We start from the raw sequence: 19,476 nt of genomic DNA, 5'->3' as shown, positions 1-19,476 counted from the left end.
TTCCGTGTAGATTTAGAAACTGAAAACAAGGTATAAAAGTAATTAAATTTCAGCCTGTAGATTACGCACCCCGTGGATCCAGCGGCACTGTATGAATGCTGTTTTCCATGGCATGATTTATGACATGGTATGGTATGGTTTATTATGGTATGGCATGGTAGAGATACAAAATTTTCTTAGAAATTTTGATAGTGGGACAAATAATTCTATAGGTACTTAGAAAATTAATGTTTGATGCGCACATTTATGCAATATTTTCTATGATTAATAGTAAAATATTGGATATTCCTAATATTTCTGATTTAAAAGTAATGGAAAAAATCCATGATGTCACTTGCCGTATGTAGAAAACATTAAAGGGAATACTATTATGTCTATATAGAGCGTAACTTTTTTAGGAGTAACAGTATGTGTTCTCCAGAATATTGACCTGAAATTATTTGTTTTTGAATCAAATACACAGGGTGTTCCTAAATAAGTGTCGCAACACGTTTCACTTTTCAAATAAGTGTCACAACATTTTTTCCTCTTCCATTTTTCTCTTCGGGCTTTCGTATTCAAGATACACGGTGTCAAAACTTTAATTTTTTTTTTTAGTCTTGCCAATATCTTAGGAACCGTTTGAACTACAGGACTGAGTTTCTGTACACACAGTGGTGGAGATTTTAAGATATGGTAAGGGCTTTCCCCCCCTAACTTTTACGCCACTGGAAAAATTGACATTTGACAGCAAATTCTGAAGCGCCAATGAATTTTACACAAAAAGAAAAATGACTTTTAGTGTGATAAAAACTTATTTTTAAGTTTTTTAAATTTATTAATTATTACTACCTACTTTTTGAATTACAAAAGATTTTCGAAACGTTAGCAAAATGTTTGTTTTTGTTCATAGTCATTTTTCTTGAAAACATTTGACTTTAGAGCAATGAAACAAGAGAACTATTTTTATGTAAAATTCATTCGCACTTCAGAATTTTCTGTCAAATGTCAATTTTTCCAGTGGCGTAAAAGTTAGGTTTGGAAAACCCTTACGATACCTTAAAATCTCCACCACTGGCACGTCCAATGAATTCGAGAAGGGTGCGAAAAAGTAGCTATTAATAGTGGTAATGTATGTACAAAAGCTCAGTTCTATAGTTCAAACGGTTCCTAAGATATTGGCAAAAAATTTAAAAAAAAATTAAAGTTTTGACACCGTGTATCTCGAAAACAAAAGCCCGGAGAGAAAAATGTTGTTACATTTTTAAACCAATTGTATGAAACTAACGGAGAGGCAAAAAAATGTGTTTATTCTTTCAAGATTGATTGACTTACCTACTTCCTTGAGGATTAGACAGAGCATTTTAGCATTTTAAGCATGTGCTAGTATTGCTATTTTCACACATTCTTCACCCTATTTTCCATGATTTGTAGAACTTTCCAAACACTGGGTCAGTCAGGGTTTTTTGCACTGCAACGAGTTGAACGGTGTTGAATGGCGTTTAAAAAATAAAGAAAAATGAATATTAAATTATAGATACTTTGAAAAGCATGAGGAATAAAAAAATTCACAGAAATAAAAATGAAATCAATGGTTATTAATTAATAGATATAGTTTCCTGCAACTTTCTGATTTAATATCTTTTCAATAAACATATTTCTAAATAGTATTCTCTTTGTCATAAGGAATAAACATATTCTAAGATTAAAAATGTTACATTTAAATAATGCACTTATAAAAATATTACGTTTTTGAACAAACGTTACAAATTCCCTTGTTACGAGCAAAACATAAGCTATGAAAATTATGACCAGAATCACATTTTTTAGTATCACTAAGAATAGGTCCATGAAGAGGTGTATCACAATAAGTGCATTTTATTGCATCTGTTGTGTTGCCACATTTTATTGCTTGACTCTGACATCCCAGATATTTTCTTTGCAGAAATTTTTCCATTTGGTCTTCAAACTGAAAAGGAATTTAATTAATTTCTGCTAAAACAAGTACCCTCAAAATAAAAGGTTTCTCTGGTGTTGTATATACAGGGTGGTCACTTTTAAGGTGAACACCATTAAACAGAGAACGCATTAGGCGCTCGCGGTCCCGTCCCATCGCGGTTCGTTCTGCGCTGAGCTGATCGCGGTCTTTTGCAAAATCAGTCGCTTTTGGCAATCATACACAGTCCTGCTCATGCTCTTCTTTAAATAGTTGAGGTATTGTTTTAGTTTTTAAAAAAATGAGTTATATAGAAGAGGAACCTAATTTCAATCGCATCGCGGTCTCCCTAGATTCTTTGGGAAAGTACGGCGGAGAACGCGATGCGAGCGCAATGAGCTCGCGAGCTCGGGAGTTGTTCAGTTGAGCTCGCAGTATATAGTGTTATTTTTAACGAATTTTAAAATGGCAACCAAGTTTTCACCAGAGGAAGACGAGAAATTTATCGATTTCGTTCTAAACATCCCCCATTGTATACCGTCCCTTCCAAACGTCTGTTAGAAAACATTCGATCTTCACTTTTATTTTGACGACGACAACTAATTAAGTTTAAAAGATCTTTTTCATGTTCTTTCTCAATAAGACCGGTGTCCCATGCATTCAAATTCCGACGATACGAAGGTCCGAAAGTGTTCCTATTGGTTAATATACATTCAAATTTTCTACCGCTCATTTTCATCCGAAATTTTTAAAATTCATACTACGTTCTAATAAATTCCATGGTTCTATACTTGATTTCTATGAGATTAATTTCAGATGCATGTGAATTATAATATTATCATTCGTACGAATTAAAATATTTTCGGATATCGTACATCGGATTTCGGATGCATGGGACACCGGCCTAAGTAGTGTCAGCAAAAAATGTTCAGCCACTGTCATGAAAGAAAAAAAAATTGCCAAAATAATAATAAATATTTTCATTTGCACTTATCAGCATACAATCACAAGCACTAAATCTAACAAAACACCCCACTTCAAAACCGATAAAGTTGAATGCTACAGATTTATGCTACAGAATTCTGCTAACCGCGTATGTCGTCTGCGACGCACAGCTCTAACAAACCGAAGCTTAATGCGTCGCTGCCTTAGTATCTGCTGAACTAGAAGATATACAGGGTTGGTTAAATTACATGAAAGTTGCATATTTCGCCATTCACAAAATTCCAGTCTTCGTTGGTTGTCTTGAGGATGCAATGTTTGCACTGGTTTAAATTTAAAATTGTGATACTTTGTCTTCTTAAAATTACCTTCTCTCAGGATGCATCCCTTCATAACGTTGTGACGTAGTCACTGAATTTCTGTTACATTGCATGTAAACATGTACATATCTACCTATTCATTTCTTGAGGCGTGTGCCGTTACAAATAATAAATAAATAATTTGAGCATTTATTTTCAACAGTAGTTGATAGTTTCCTTTTAAACAGCAATATCAAAATTTTCATTTGTTTTTTATGGCAACTATGATTAAATTAAATAAATCATAAAATTTACGTTTTTGGTCCTTATTAAAATCTCTTCACCCATGTAATATACATCGTTGAACTAGAAATTTGATACTTTATCTAGTATGGCATCCATAAGAAAATAAAAGTTGGTTATGAAAACATAAGGATCTAGGAGGCTTGGAAAATATTTTAATCTTCCAACAGATAGAGTATTTCGCCTTATGTGTACATACTAATTTTTATTACTCTACTTCCAATAATAAAAAAGATATGAAAGAAATAAGAAAAGCCAAATTTTCAGTGTTTTCAGCTTAATTCAGGAACTGTGCAACTTATCTCCAATTTCTTTTCATAATATAAAAATATGCAACTTTCTGGTAATCTTCCAGTTTAGGACATACTAATGGTGTACACCTTAAAAGTGACCACCCTGTATAACATTATATTAATAAGAAAAATTAAATACGAAGTACTTATAAAGAAAATTAGACAAATAGGGTGTAGTTTTAAAAACTGAACACTGAAAAATATATTGTCATTGCACCTTTAAAATGCGACATGCATATACTTTCCGCAAAACGCAGAAGTACAGAGTTCGATAAACGACATCAAACCGCAAAATCTGGTTAAAAACAGCCATTTTATTTTGTACAGAATTGTAACTGTGCGCAGTAAAATTAAAAATAATTGTTGTAAATCTTAAATAAAAATGCCAATAAACAGTTTTTTAACTCCACTGAATAACAAAAATATACATGTCATATTTTGAAGGTACAACAACGATATGTCAAGGAAATAAAATTAGGAATGCACAAAATTAAAGATATCTCTTTAATTTTCTGTATTTCTATCGTATAATACAACACTAGAGCAAAAAAGTTCAACAAAAGACATATTTTTTATCTATGTAAATATCAACTGTAACAGTTAAAAGTTTATACCTGAGGGAGAGTGTCCTCCGTAACCATATTATTCAAAAAATTCACAGCAAGATCAGGTTGGTCGAAAGTGGAAGCTAATATAGAGCACTGATAAAATTTTGTATCCAAACTGCCATTTGGTATATACTGGGAATACCTTTTCAATAACCTTGTAGTATTTTGAGGTCCAATGGATTTTATCATCAGTATACCTAAGCTTGACCATGAACATATGCCATCCAATTCAATACTTTCTTCACAATTTAAACAGTTTCCTTTCCTTAATTTTATGTGCAATTTTATTATTTCATCCCAAGTATCGTAAGTAAATATCATTTTAAATGATTCAAATAGTTCTTCATCGTTAAACTGAACTATTAGGGGTAAATTCGAGAGAGCATCGTTTAATTTCTTTATTCTACTTAAAACATACTTATGCATATAAGGAACATTTATCAAATAAGCGTTTACATTCTCACAGTGATCTAACAATTTATACCCCAAATGGTAATATTGTGGGCACTTTTTGGAAGCCTTTGGCAAAGGAAAATGGCATCTACAACTAAAATGTCTCGAATTACACAATTCCAAAAATGCATCCTGTAAAAATAGTAAAGTATTTGTATCCATTGTTTTTATATCAAAATTTCTCCGAGATGCTTGTTTTAAGAATTGTTCTTTACACCACGTGGTTGCATCGGTATTTTCTATTTTTTCTATATATTTAATAAAGTCTTGAAATAAAATGATCAGATCTTCCAAGCTCATTTCATTCATCAAATCACTTGATTCGGTTAGTTCAACAGTTTTGTGAGTTTTATTAAGTTTAAACTGTTTATATAAAGCCAACAAGTTTGGATTTTCCTCTGAAAGTGTTTTCTCATCTTGAGCATTTTTACTTTGGGTAAGATGTGCTGTAAGTTCTTTAACAAGAGGATTACAAGTTAATGTTTCTTTCATATCATCAGTTATACATTTATCTTCTTTGCTGGAAGAGGAATTTTTAAAATTCTTAACAGATTCTGGTATGTACATATCGTAATCTATAGCTTCAACATGTGAATTTTCAATTATCACAATTCCATTTGAAAGCTTTTTCCCTAAAGTAGTTTTCTTATTAAACTTTTCCAATCTTTGTAAAACTGGCATTAATTTTTCTAATAACTCTGTGGCATTCGCTGCAACTAACTTAGATTTTAAAATAGATATCAAATGGATTTTCCTAGAATGCTCTATTAAGCTTATCACATCATCAAAATAATTTATACACAATTCCGAGCAAAAATAATACTGTTTATTGAGTAACGTTTTAATAATTAACTCTTCTAATAACTCTAAGGAGATAACACTTATTTGAGAATTATCTTGCCAAACATATAGAACAGATCCCAAAATTATAACATGTTTAATATTTTTAAAACAATTACTCCAAAATGCCAACTTACTAGTTGTCGGATCAAAGAAATAAATTCCTTCATTATCATGCGAAAATACAAATCTAGACAAAACAGGATATATTAAGCCAAAATTAAAACCTTTTGAATATCCATTAATATCTCTGTAAGTATGAACTGTCATTCTTGCATCTTCAACATCTTCAAGATGCAATATATCCGAAGGATTTTGATTCAGAGAATCTCTAAATTGGTGAGTAACAAGTACTGTTGCCTCAAAGTTTGCTTCCCAAAGTCTAACACCAGGCCGAGCACAATATATTTTAACGTCACTATTATTCAACGTTGTCATAAAGCTTTCATTTTCTTTTATTGTCTTAAATATTCCTTTAATACTCTGATAAGTGTCTGGGGAATCATTATTAGCAACATTAAAAAAACATGCACCAAAGTTGCCATCCCGCATTTTTTTTCCTATTTGTTTATAACATTCTTTTTCTGTATCACATAAATATGTTCGAGTTTTAGTAGAAATAAGTAAGTAATTCAAGTATGAATCAATTTGAACTATATTAGAATCTAAATGCATTATAGTAGCAGATGCAGTTTGAAAGATTGTCTAAAAAATTATTTGAATAAATATTTTTAACAAACAGTATATTTATTTAAAGTCATACCAATAAGTTACTTAAGGAAAATACTGCTACTCTTCCTGCATCATCTCCACTGTAAACAGTATTCCCATACCACTTTATCGCAGTAACCATACTACCTTCATGTTCGCTATGAATTAAAGGTCTTACATTTATATCTAAAAAGTCTTCTAAAATTATAAGTAGTCCTTTTGAACTTGCTATTGCCAAATTTTTTCCTTTTGGAGCTATTACAATTTTTATTGCTGAACCTTCCTAAAATTATATATCTATTTGTTAAGAATCTATCAAAATTTACTAAAATCCTTACCTTACTTGGAATTATTTTTATAAATTGACATGGTTCACGTTTAAATATATAAACACCTCCACTACTAGTCCCAAAAACTATGTATTCTTCAGAGACATCGAAGCATGTTAACTAAAAAACACATTATTTTAACAAACCGTGGGCACATTTCTGATATAATATTTACTTTAATACGTTGTGTTGATTTAAAAATTTCGCTTATCACAGAATTTATAGAAGTTAAATATTGCACTAAAATACATTTATCCATTTTTAGACTCCTTAAGGTTATGTTTTTATTTCTGTTCTGACATTTTGACATTTCTAAAGACCCTGGATACTGGCAACACAAAAAAAATAAGTAAATTAAAATTGGAAGTTATTTTAGAAGTAACAAGGATAACTTATACGGACTTGAGATACATTAGAAGGAGAAACAAACATAACAGTTATTCTTTGCTTTCAGTCTAAAGTTGGCACAGAGAAAACCATTAGAAAGTGCAATGGACGGGTAAAAATTCTCAGTAAAGAGTTGCTTTACATACATTATAAGTTATTTTCAAAAGTTGTGTTTACATTCATTTAATGTGTTTTAAATTATAAATAGGTTGATAAAGTTTGTGGTCAAAAAATATTTTGATTACTTGTTCAAACAAATGTACTGACAGGAGGTTGTTTGGCACTATTTTGTAAAAATGGATTTGTCAACTGGTCAAAAAATGCAAGAACAATTTCCATTTATCAAAAATCGAAATGAGTCAGGTATACTTAAACCAGCTGCTTCCAAAAATGATGTTGAATTCGATATAATAGACATTACCAAAATTAAATTCGACAGCGATGAGACATGGTAAGCAAACAAGGCAATGTACATAAAAACTTGTAATAAAGAAAATAATAATTTTTAGGTTGTTTAAAGTCAGTGACACCTGTCCCATTACAGATTTGTATGGCTGGTTACACAATGATGATATAAAAGATGAGGAATATTTCTTGAGTACAATGAAATCGCAAAACGAAAGTCAAAAAAATTTTGATTCCAGAACATTCACACGTCCAAAAAAGAGATTTACCCGTCCGAGTATTGAGAAATACAACGAAGAGGTCTATGGCAACAGTAGTGACGCACAAAATGAATCTTCCGACTGTTCGAGGAAAACTAATGATGTTAGTAACAGTATTATTCAAGAAACTAGTGAGCCAATAGCAACTTCAGCTAAACCCCTAAATTTTGATTTGACACAACCCACAAACAGTTATTATTTTGAAAATATTTTGGCAAATTCTGCAGAAATTGACTCTTTTCAGAATATGTCTCCTCCTAGTCTTGTGAATTCCATGTGTTCTTCTACTTTTGCCAACTTAATGGAAAGCAGTTTCATTAAGAATGATCCAGTATTAAGAGAAATTCGTGATACCGATTATACAGAGACCGTTTTGCTGCAAGATTCAGAACCACCTATGTTTCAGTCTATTACAGAAAGTTGTAGCAGTATTAACTCAGATACACCTGAAAGTTTTTTGAAAAAAATGTCTTTTAATGGAACTTTTCGAAAAAATACCACAAAGGAACTTGGTCCGTCTTTCGATAAATCGAACAACTCGACTATCGATTTAAACACAACTTATGAAAAACAATTTGAAGTTGGTAAGTGCATTCATTAATTACTTGCAATTAAAGATAATAATTGCCTGTACAAGGTGTTGCGGAAATGAGTGCAAAAAGTCTTGGGTGTAATAAAACTTGAAAAAATTAAACGGTTTTCCCAAGATTTTTTATTTTGGAGGTACACTGCATCCAAAATGATTCTTAGAATAAAATTTTAGCCATATCTTTTCAGTTTGTACTCATTTTCACAACAGTTCAATATTCAAAGACTTTTAAACCGTAAAAAATTTTGTGATTTAAAGGAATTGTCTTGATTTTTATTGTGTATTTTCAATTTAGCACCAGAAAATTCAGATCCAGTCCAAGTTACTAACAATGAAGAAATACATAAAATAAACAATCATCAATTTTCTAATTTAAACGGCACATATCGTCGCACACCTAAATCAAAAGGTACCTTCAGAAAGTCCGATGTAAAAAATACCACATTAGCCCTAAACTCAACATTTGACATGCCATCAGATCATCCTGTGTCTGACCATAGCACCACTACCCAAGCCCTTATAAAAGACTGCAGCCTTAAAAGTTTCGAACAAAACAATTCAGTGATAGGCAGTCTAACAATTTCTAACGAAGACACAGTTGAGGACATGAAGAAACAGCTCTCTGAAACAGTACAGATTACCGATTTGAACAGATTAAGCTACTGTCTAGATGATAATATTAGGTTGGACGCCACATACACCGAAGAAGATAATTTAAATGGAGAAATTAATATAAAGCGAACATCGTTAGGTTGTTCTACTGGATCTGCCGACAGTTTGGACAGAATGAGCAGCTTATCAAATAGTAGTCGAGAATCTAATAAGATGCTCAATATGGCAGATCTGGATGCAATTGTTGAAATGCAAGAAAGAAGTAAGTACTGATCTCTGTAGAAGTGTATCATAATAGGGAATAAAAGTTGAAAATGCCACATTTTAAGAAATATATTTTTTGTTATGACATCACATTTATAATTTAGATCAAATTTATTTTGGTAGTTGATTCATTTGTTATTCACTTTTAGATGATTATATAAAATTTTTAATTTTTAGATAATTTCAATCGCATCTCTGGTGATAATATGTGTTTTTAATGTTTTGGTCTGTAAATTGAAATAATCAAATAGATTGTGAAGTTAGATAATACACAATTTAATAGATTAGATACATTTGCAGATATTTTCAATATCATTAAAAATGTCCACACGATTGCCAGGTCAAATAAGTACAATTAGTTTTATAACTGCAAATAATCAATTTTTATGATTAATAAATGTTTCATTAAAAGTTACAGTACAGGGTGTATACTAATCTTGAAAACAGGGAATCATCGGGGAATTCTTTAATTTTCATGAATATTTTTCAAATTTCATTGCAATCGGTTTTTATTTATAAGATGCCTATGCCATACTTTTGTTATCTGCCATCATGCTTCAGTTAAAATTATCTAATAAAGTAATTTTTAAGAAAAATTTTGGGAAAAACGGCAATTTTTTAATTAGACATTTAATAATTTGTTTTTTTTCCCTCAATGAATATAATACTTCGATATATTCTTAATACTTTGTCAGGTGACGCAAGTGACGCACCGCTTCACCTAAAATTTCCGTTTAGTTGTGCAATTTAAAATAATTTTTAATTTTATGTAAATTTTATAATTTAGGTATAATTCTATATTGAAAATGTATTATGTTTATTTGTTTAATACGCAGAAATAAACAGAATAGTTGCACGGTGAACCCCTTCTAAAAAAACATTGTCTTCGTTGAGCGCGAACATCAACCTCGTACCGTACAACGTTTAATATATGCAAGTAACACAGATCAAAACAGTCTGAATTCCGCTCGAGGTCGCCAACATGGGAGAAAATTACGGCGTGGGGGAACGAGTGTCACGAATATTGAAGGCGCATCCCCCATTGCCTGATTCGTCTGCCTTTTAATAGTTTATACGATACAGGTCGCCCAGTGTACGATTACAACTGTTCTTAGTTAATATTTGTTTTGTATAATTGTAGAAATGTTTCCTATGTATGATCCAGTATGTATTTTATTGGAAACGCTATTTTCCAGATGGAAAATTGAGAACAAAAAGGATTTTTTAAATTGCGAGAGGCCTGTGCCTTATTCTTTCGATATGGAAAAAAGGGGAAGTCAAAAGACAATGTGTACGTTCGGAAGTTTCGGAATGAATGGTATTTGGAGTATAAGTAGTTGTGTTTATTTAAAAAAACTTTTCTGTATGCTGTGTTTATTTATGGGTGTAAAGTCGGTAATTTGGGAAAGTCACGCAAGGCTATCGTAACCACAAAGCTTCTTTGGAACATACATGCACGGTGTGCGTTAATGTTCGCAGAAGTCCACAAGCCGAACTAATATTTCTGTTTTTTATAAAATCTAAATAAAAATCCTTCTCAAGAACGTCAGTTTTTTGGAAATATTGCAAATGCAACTAAAAATTTTCAGATTCATTTAAAGCCGTTTGACCTTGAAAATTCGAAAATTTTCGCCTGCAGCACTTTTTTGTTTTCTTTTAGTCAATCAATGAATATACTTCACCTATTCTCAATGTCACGAGCCGCCACTGAGTTGCATGTAATAAGCAAAAAAAGATACTGTAATACATTTTTTCCATTTTTTTTTGTATACTAAAAATAATGTTAATTTTTAGGACAAATATTCACAAATAAAACATAATTACAGTTTTTCCACCTTGAATTAATTGATGTGTAATACACTAAATTGTCATCAATTTATTGATTACAATACAATTAAATTCTGATTACATTTTGATTTAAAGATATAGTGCCAACAGTGCTTGTGACAAAAATCATTAAACATTTAAACTCGTCTTGATCCTCTTTTTTTTATTAACTAAAATCAAGTCTCCCTTTTTTCTTCGCCATAACAAGTCTTATCCACCAATGTCGTTTTAACACTTACAGATTATTTCTTAATAGATAAGTACTCACTATAATATAATACAATACAGTATCATTCTCGATCTCATTCTTGTCATAAAACAAATAAAAGTATAGTTGGTAGGTATAGTCAATAATTTAAGAATTAATTCATAAATTCAACTTATTTCAATTGGCTGGTGAGATGCAAAGTACAATTGGGAGAGAAAGTGAAAATGGGTAAAACCCTTATGTACATATTACTTGCTACATTTAAATGCTTTAAAATACTTTTAGTTACATAAAGATTATTTATTTATTATCTCACAGTTTTGCACATTTAAAATTTTGTTTGAAACTTTTAATATTGGCTTTAATAATTACCTTTTATGAGATTGTACCAATGTTTACTCAATTGTACCGAAATTAAATAAGTTCCGTGGGCTGCTCCGGCACTTTGCCAATGGCGTATTTTTGAGGTCAAAATAAAAAAAATTTTCCGTATAAATGTGTGTCCACAAATGCTTAGTTTTCGATATACAGGGTGTTAAAGTTTTTTATTTTTTTCGATTTTTTTTAGGGATAATTTCCAAATAGATTTGAATGTACTCAAAAAACTTGGGGTATAGGGATTTTTTTATGATGGTAAATTTAAATATATCATTGCTCTTGACGCCACCTATAAGGGTACGCTTGAATTAAATTGGCCCTAACTTTTTTGCTACCCTGTATATTGATGTTTCGTATTAGTGCGTTTATTCCTATACTCGGCGGTCGGAATTATAAAGAGTGACTAACACATAATATAAAAACACTATTACCATAATGCGTATAAAATATAAAATGATTTTTATACGGTTCAATATTATTTATCTTTGTGCCGCTCACTACGCACATCGATATAATCTATAATCGTCTAGAGACCGAGTTACACTGAACGTCGATCTATATTCTATCTCTGTCTTTTGCACTTGGTAGGGAATAGGGAAATGCTTTTTTAGTGGGTGTAAACGGACTTGATTTAACCCGTCCTGAGAAATGTCATAGCATAAGCGTAGACGAGGGGTCTAATTCCAGGGCTATAATAAATTTATAAATTAAAAAAAACACAATTGGGACGTTTTAAAATGCTGTAATAATTAAAATGGATCAAAGTGCCTGTTATAGTAAACCGTAAAAAATATTAGATGTTATGTTTTATTATCTTTTTTCATTATTTTCTATATCTTGTTGCCTTTTACGCAAACACGCCAATGGATTTTCGTTCCCGGCATGCTTCATCCCCCTTATTAGTCCAAAAGCCAGCGATGAATCACTCTCTATAATTTCGACCGTGGAGTATATATCAATTTTAAACAAAAAATCGAAATCTCTCAGACCAACCATTTCCGAGATATTAGCTGATGAAGAGTTAAATGCACACCATATTTTCAAATTCTATAACTACCTGTATTTACAGTGAAAAAGTTTTTAAATTTATTTTGGACTCTAAATTCCTTGTATTGAATTTTGAAGCAGCCTGTATATATTATTTTTGAAATAATCCATTTCAGTATTTAAATACTTGGGAGATATTGACAAAAAAAAATATGTATAATTGTAATAACTGAAAAACAGAAATTGATATAGAGCTTACATTTTCTCAACCTGGGAAATTTTTCAAATCTTCCCAGAAAACCTTTAAATATCAGGGAATTACTTGGTCAAAACTTGGTATACACCCTCTTAGTTTCATGTAGCGAATAATATCGAATTTCGAATTATACATTTCATAAATCAAGGATCTAATTTTTAGGTCCTCTTTATACTTTCCTTTATTTCATAGATTTCATTTTCAAATATTTGTCAAAAGCTACTGATGCCGTCCTTGAAGTCCTGAAATTTTAAATTTCCCCTCACTTGTCCCGCAACAATTCCCGTTCAAATTAAATAATGGGTAAAAAGTCACACGACTAAACGTATATTAAAAATAATTACATTATTTTTCCAGGTCTACAACAAGTTATGTCAACTCCAAAGACAATCCAAGGCTCAAAAAATCTGTGGGAGAACAACTTTATCTCGCCTATAATACCAAACGAACCTTTGTCTGATTCAGACGTATCTTCCACGGATGAATACAAAAGCGTTAAATCTACATTTTCGAAAGCATCAATGGAAAATTACATTGGCAAACCCGTAAAAAGTATGAGTTACCTAGGCGGTAACATTGACACAAAATTAAAGAACACGTACCGTTCTACATACACCTTGTCAAGTCAAAAGCCTTTGCAGGTGATTCCCAACAATATAAGGGCTTCCTACAGCAACCTGAGAACAGTTCAATCAAATATACCTGGTTCGCAGGGCAATCTGTACAAACCCAGTAATGTTAAAGCTCAGGCACCCTCTTCCAATCTGAAAACAATGGGGCATAGGTTGAAGGGTTCCTACACCAGTTTGAGGCCTATAAGTGCAAATTTGCCCATGGCATTACCCATAGTCCCTCAACTGAACACGACAACTACGCTGTCTAAAGCAACAAATCCCAACGTTACACGGAATATCGAGACTCGTTCAAAAGTCGCTGAGGTAAGTGGAGTTCATTTTTCAAACCAACCTACTTTCTGAATCTAAACAGCATTTTAAATATAAAAAAAATGCGATCAGCGGATTGTTCTATTTCATAAAAACGTGTTACACACGGTGTCCAACATGTCCATCATTTGTCACAATTTGATAATTACCTTTACCAACAATTAAGATATAAAAAAATGAAATCATTAAGTTAAAATATAAAAGAGTTGTTTTTTTTCTCAAAGAAGAGTCAATGTCTTTGCAAAAAAAATTTGGAGAGTATAGCAGGGGTCAGCAAGTAATTTTAGGTGGGGTTCGGATACTTTTGAAAATTTTTAACGAGGTCCAGAAGAAGAATTCATATTTCTTAGTAATTTTTTCATTTTAATTCGCACTCAAATTTAATCTGCTTACTAACCATTAAGAACTCAAATCAGTCATGCAATTGTCAAATACTAGGAAAAATGATAAGGACGGACACTCAAACGTAAAAAAAAAATTCAATAAATCAAAAAATTTGATTAGTAACTTTCAAAAAATTTTCCGCGACCAATATTTTACCTTCCGCCAGTTGCCGACCGCTGGTCTATAGGATCCATGGTTCCAAAAAAAATTTCTGCTTGAAAATTATTTCAAAAACAGTAATTCATACATTCTATTGGTTCTCAAAAAATGTACTGAATTTCAACAGAATGTCTTTAAAAACTTAAATTCTGAAGAATTTTATCCATGGAGTAACACGCTGTGCATTATTATTTTAAAAATTTGCAATTTAAGAGCATTTGGCATAAAATAGCTCTTTTCAACCCCCGATAGTGTAGATTATGGGTAGTTATTTTGAGTTTTAATAGAGACAATTGAAAACTTATTTCTTTGTTCACCCATATTTTATATTTTATAAGTGAGGTCTGTAAGTAAATCGTACATAACATAAAACCACAGACCGATTCAGAGCACTCTGATGATATATGAGGCATATTTTTTAATTAAGTACCATTTTGATGTGTAAAAAAAAACAAGTAAACTTTTTGTAACAATTTTATTTTTACATGGAAGACCACACGTTTATTTATTTTTCCACATAATTAACCCACCACCAATATTAAGGCACTAAACCGTCATCATAGAAGTTTGCCGTCTGATTTGACAGCCACTGCAACATGGCCATTTTTAGGCTAACGTTATCATCTCCAAGATGCTTCTTCAGTTGCAGAAACAAGTGGTAGTCACTTGGCGCCAGATCGGGACTGTATGGAAGATGATCAATTTGTTCCCATCCAAATGATGCGATGAGTTCTTCAGTCCGATTGGCGTACTTGGACGAGCGTTCTCATGCAACAAAACGATCCCTTTACCTGAGCATGTCACTCCTTTTGTTTTTGATTACACGGCACAGTTTTTTTAAGGTCTCACAATATGTTTGGGAATTGATTGTGTCACCACGAGGCAAAAATTCAACAAGCAACACCCCCTTCCTATAACAAAACACAGTACACATGATTTTCCGAGCTGAAATTGTCTGCTTAAACTTCACTCTCGTGGGCGATGTTGGATGCCACCATTCCATGGACTGTTGGTTTGTTTCTGGTGTAACGTAAGCCTCCCATGTTTCATCACCTGTGACAATTTGGCTAAAAAAATCATCACCTTCAGCCACATAACGCACAAGAAATGTCAAGGCGCTGCCTAAACATTTGTTTTTGTGCGCCTCCGTCAACATTTTTGGTACCCGTCGTGAGCACAACTTTCGATAGGTTAAACGTTGGGTAACAATTTCGTAGAGAACACTTCTTGAAGCCTGAGGGAACTTCTCTGATAATGCACAAATTGTGAAGCGTGTGTCCTCTTTCACTTTTTCGTCGACTTTCTGCACCAAATCGTCAGTGATCACTAAAGGTCGTCATGAACATTCTTGCGGCCATCTTTGAAAGCTTTTACTCATTTGCATACCATTCCATCACTCATTATGTTTTGTCCATACACTTCACAAATTTGACGGTGAATTTCAACTGCTTTCAGGCCTTTAGCACTTAAAAAACGAATAACAGCGCATATTCCACAGTCGACGGGATTCTCAATCGGCGGAGGCATTTTCAATACTCAAAAGCTAATGTAAGCACGATCAATTGATGCTGCAATGGCGTCTGTGGCTTGCCAGCAGATGTAGGTACACAGTGCGAATGCGCGGGACACCGATCGCAGCGCTGTAGCGGCGGAATTTCACTAGAGTACTTACTTAAAAAACATGCCTCGTACATCATGAAGACTACACAAGGAGCACAAACTCCATGTAAACAACTATAGTGTCCCATATGCCCCAAAATAGCGGAGGGAAGATAAAGAAAGCAGCAGTTTAAATTAAAAATCAATCATGCAGTTTTGTGATGTGATAAAAATTTTAAAATAAATAATGTACTTTGAATTAGATAAAAAAATTAATAAATAATGAAAATATGTCGGTGTACAAGGAACACTAACCACCCTAGCAGTAAAAACTATAAGTAATTTGTACTATTACATTGACAAATTTTGTCAATTTTCCCGTATAAGTTCATGCTCCTTGTCTAGTCTCCCTGATATCCATATAAACAAATGATAAATAATATATTAATTTTTAATTGGCTATTTTGTAATAAGGCAATAAATATTTCATTGGACATGCAATAGTACACAGTACACCTTTTCCAGATGTATTTCAGAAAACGTTAATTGTATTTTAGAATAATTTAGTTTTAATTCAGAATATATAAATTTTATTTCAGACCTTAACAAACACTTGATCTGCGTGACACATCTGAGCAAACTACTTTGCACCTGACTTGTACTGCTACAAGTTGTAGAGAGTTACTAGTTCACTATTGTATTTTAAACTTTTTTAATTATTGATAAAAAATACTCGATTTTTATTATCCTTACACGACATTCATGTGTATAAAATCATACTTCTAACATGCTTATTTTTCATATCCGAAAACAAAATACAAATCTCAAATGTACGATTATCTTAATACCTTAAGCAATATTATTTCCTTAATTTTTTGTTCTTCCCATATTTATTATACATTTTTTCTTTTTTAATTCCGTTAGGTACCTCCCATGCCTAGAGGAAAAGTTAATGTAGCTGGTGATAACGTGTTTGTTAAACCCCAACAACCTAGAGCTAGTGGCTTGCCTAGACCTACAGGTATTCCCAGACCTGCCTCGAGAATACCTGGACCTCGTAGCAATATAAGGTAATTTTCGTAACGAAACAAATAAATCTGGTACATTCCTAAAATAAGACTATTTTTTAACCGAAGAAGTGGTGGTTTTTGTTATTATTTTCATTGACGTAAATATTGTTTTAATGAATGTCTTTGGGTAACTCTAGAATCTATCGTATGCAATGCAAGTAATAGATGAAAAATTGAATTCTAACCTGCAGGTATTTTTAAGTTTTGTATAAAAAAAAGTTTATATATTTATTTTTCGAGAATGTTTACGCATGAAAAAACTTTATGTATGAAGTGTGAATGAAATCACTAGTAATTGTTGGCAATCTTTCCGACATTATTGGCAGTAATAAAGTATGCATTCACGAAAATAAATAGAACTTTCATTATCTTAAAAAAACAAAATTTCGCATTTTTTAAAACAATTACATCATGTAGAATTCAGCATGTAGCACAAATACCAGGTCAAAAAGAGGAACTTATTCCTCATCCGAATTTAAGAATATTTTTTTATATAACTATTTACTCTCGCACTTTTTTCACCCATTTTTAGGCACAGGGTGATAAAATTTTTAGAAAATATCTGTCAGTTGAAAATATTTGAATTGAACGACCTGATAAAAGGCAGGTAAAATATTGTCATATCTATTTCCGAAATTTCTCACTAGGGAGTGAAGTTAGGAAGTTTTATCATTTATTTCATGTTTAACATGAATTTTTATATTTTTACTTCTGAAGTGGCACTGTTGCGACAGAAGTTCGAAGACAAATTGTTTTTCGTCTACATGTGCTCTTCTTAACCGATGTTCGGTTATCGAAAAGTGTATTTAAGGAGGTTCGATTCCGAAAGAAAGTGTTCAAAGCAATTGAAATCTGTTAGTAAATGCAAACTGCCTCGTGTAAAAATATCTTATACACAGGCTCTTATGGGAGTTGGGAAAAAACTTTCATCAAACGTGAATATTAAAAAAAAATTGTTATGATAGGGAAAATAAAATTTTAATTATAAAAGAATTAAATATTACTAAACATTTTACAACAATAAAAATATGCACTTACGATGTAATTATTGAGATAATGGAATGAATATATTATGACGTTTTGACAAGTTTGAACAAACATCTGATCTAATGAAAGGAAATATGGCAACGCTGTATTTAACGCTTCGACTGACGCGATATATTTGAATAGCTTTTGAAAAATTTTAACACTATTAAAAATTAGTTTCTATGTTTTTATAGGAATATATTCATAAATTTAGACACAGTCAAAAATGCCCTGTATAAATTCTCAGGACATTCTCAGTTATTCTTGTTTGTACTCGATGAAAATTCTCCAAAAATAAATCATTGAGCATTTTACAATGTTAGTAGAAAGTATAAATATAAATATATGCTACTAATATAACCGACAATGCTTTATCGTAAACTTCGTAACATTAGATCATTTTGGAATGTATCAGATTTACTGCAAAAAAGAATATTTCGTAAAATACTCTTAACAAGTGTTGTAATATTAGTGGCCTGAATTGATAAAACATGGATTGCTTAAAAATTCATACATAATCCATTTTTTACCCATTTGACACACTATAACGAGTTGTTGTTATGTGGCTCACTTTTAGGCCTATTTCCACAAGAACGGGAAACGTTAGACGGCAAACAAAAGACTTTCCGTGACAGATAATAAACCATGTCATTTTGTGTGCCTTATCTTCATATCGTAGCTTTTTTATGTAACAAATCTATACTTGACATGTAACATATCCCCATTAAACTTTTTGTTATTTATATGATATATTTATTGTAACATAATTAATTTTAATAGTGAATTTGTGTCGAGGTAAATGTTTAGGTTGCCAAATGTCAATTTGATGTTAATGATATTGATGTGTACAAAATTGTAAATTATATTTGTAAAGTATCGGCTAATAATTGAATTGCATAGAATGGAATTTTTGTTCTGTAGCGAATTGTATCGACTGATTTATACTAGGGCACAATGTACGAATTTCTTAGGAATAAGAAATGTCTGTGCGTGTGACTGAAGCTCCGCTCATATACGTATTGTAAATTTTGATAGTTTTGTATACGTAATTGCTCCATGAAATTGAATCATACATTTTAAGTGCCTCTTGTGTTAACTTTAAGTATTTGTGATTATTTCAGTGCGTTATGGTTTTTGTTTGTAATTTTTACCCATTTATAATGGTCTATTATATTTGTATGGTGAAAATTATTTTCTGCCAAGTTTTTTTACTACCATTTTACATTATTATTTACTAATACGATAAAAATAAACAATATTAACGAACGTGTTCATATTTTCTTCAGTACCTAAAGCCGATCTAATATACTTTAAATACAGAAACTGTGGGACTAGATTTATTACCAAAAAGTAAGTAGAGTTTGGTCTATAAACTTTTTTTTGTGGGACTCGGTATTTGAGATACAGAATTAAAAGTTTACAAAAAAA

General features: G+C 31.7%; 2 protein-coding genes across 4 annotated transcripts; one reads left to right on the top strand and one right to left on the bottom strand.

The window, feature by feature from the left end:
• Positions 1-1,594: 1,594 nt before the first annotated feature.
• On the bottom strand, positions 1,595-6,972 carry LOC108917840 (Hermansky-Pudlak syndrome 5 protein homolog). 2 transcript variants are annotated; one of them, XM_018724619.1, is made up of 6 exons: positions 6,869-6,972; positions 6,703-6,813; positions 6,417-6,647; positions 5,881-6,358; positions 4,367-5,529; positions 1,595-1,948 (listed from the first exon to the last, which is right to left on the bottom strand). In XM_018724619.1, exons 1-6 carry the CDS (start codon positions 6,950-6,952, stop codon positions 1,724-1,726), a joined length of 2,292 nt encoding a protein of 763 aa, XP_018580135.1. In that variant the 5' UTR covers positions 6,953-6,972; the 3' UTR covers positions 1,595-1,723. The 2 variants fall into 2 exon arrangements, with proteins under 2 accessions (XP_018580135.1, XP_018580124.1); XM_018724608.1 differs by having other exon boundaries at positions 4,367-6,358.
• Positions 6,973-7,177: 205 nt separating this feature from the next.
• LOC108917781 lies at positions 7,178-18,791 on the top strand. 2 transcript variants are annotated; one of them, XM_018724544.1, is made up of 7 exons: positions 7,178-7,531; positions 7,590-7,848; positions 7,990-8,329; positions 8,630-9,208; positions 13,224-13,804; positions 16,877-17,022; positions 18,626-18,791. In XM_018724544.1, exons 1-7 carry the CDS (start codon positions 7,377-7,379, stop codon positions 18,678-18,680), a joined length of 2,115 nt encoding a protein of 704 aa, XP_018580060.1. In that variant the 5' UTR covers positions 7,178-7,376; the 3' UTR covers positions 18,681-18,791. The 2 variants fall into 2 exon arrangements, with proteins under 2 accessions (XP_018580060.1, XP_018580052.1); XM_018724536.1 differs by having other exon boundaries at positions 7,590-8,329.
• Positions 18,792-19,476: the final 685 nt, after the last annotated feature.

The sequence above is a fragment of the Anoplophora glabripennis genome, unplaced genomic scaffold, assembly GCF_000390285.2.
Source record: "Anoplophora glabripennis isolate ALB-LARVAE unplaced genomic scaffold, Agla_2.0 scaffold3, whole genome shotgun sequence".
Classification (NCBI taxonomy): Eukaryota; Metazoa; Arthropoda; class Insecta; order Coleoptera; family Cerambycidae; genus Anoplophora; species Anoplophora glabripennis.
The sequence above is the reverse complement of the archived record's forward strand: the minus strand, read 5'-3'. Positions and strand labels throughout refer to the sequence as shown.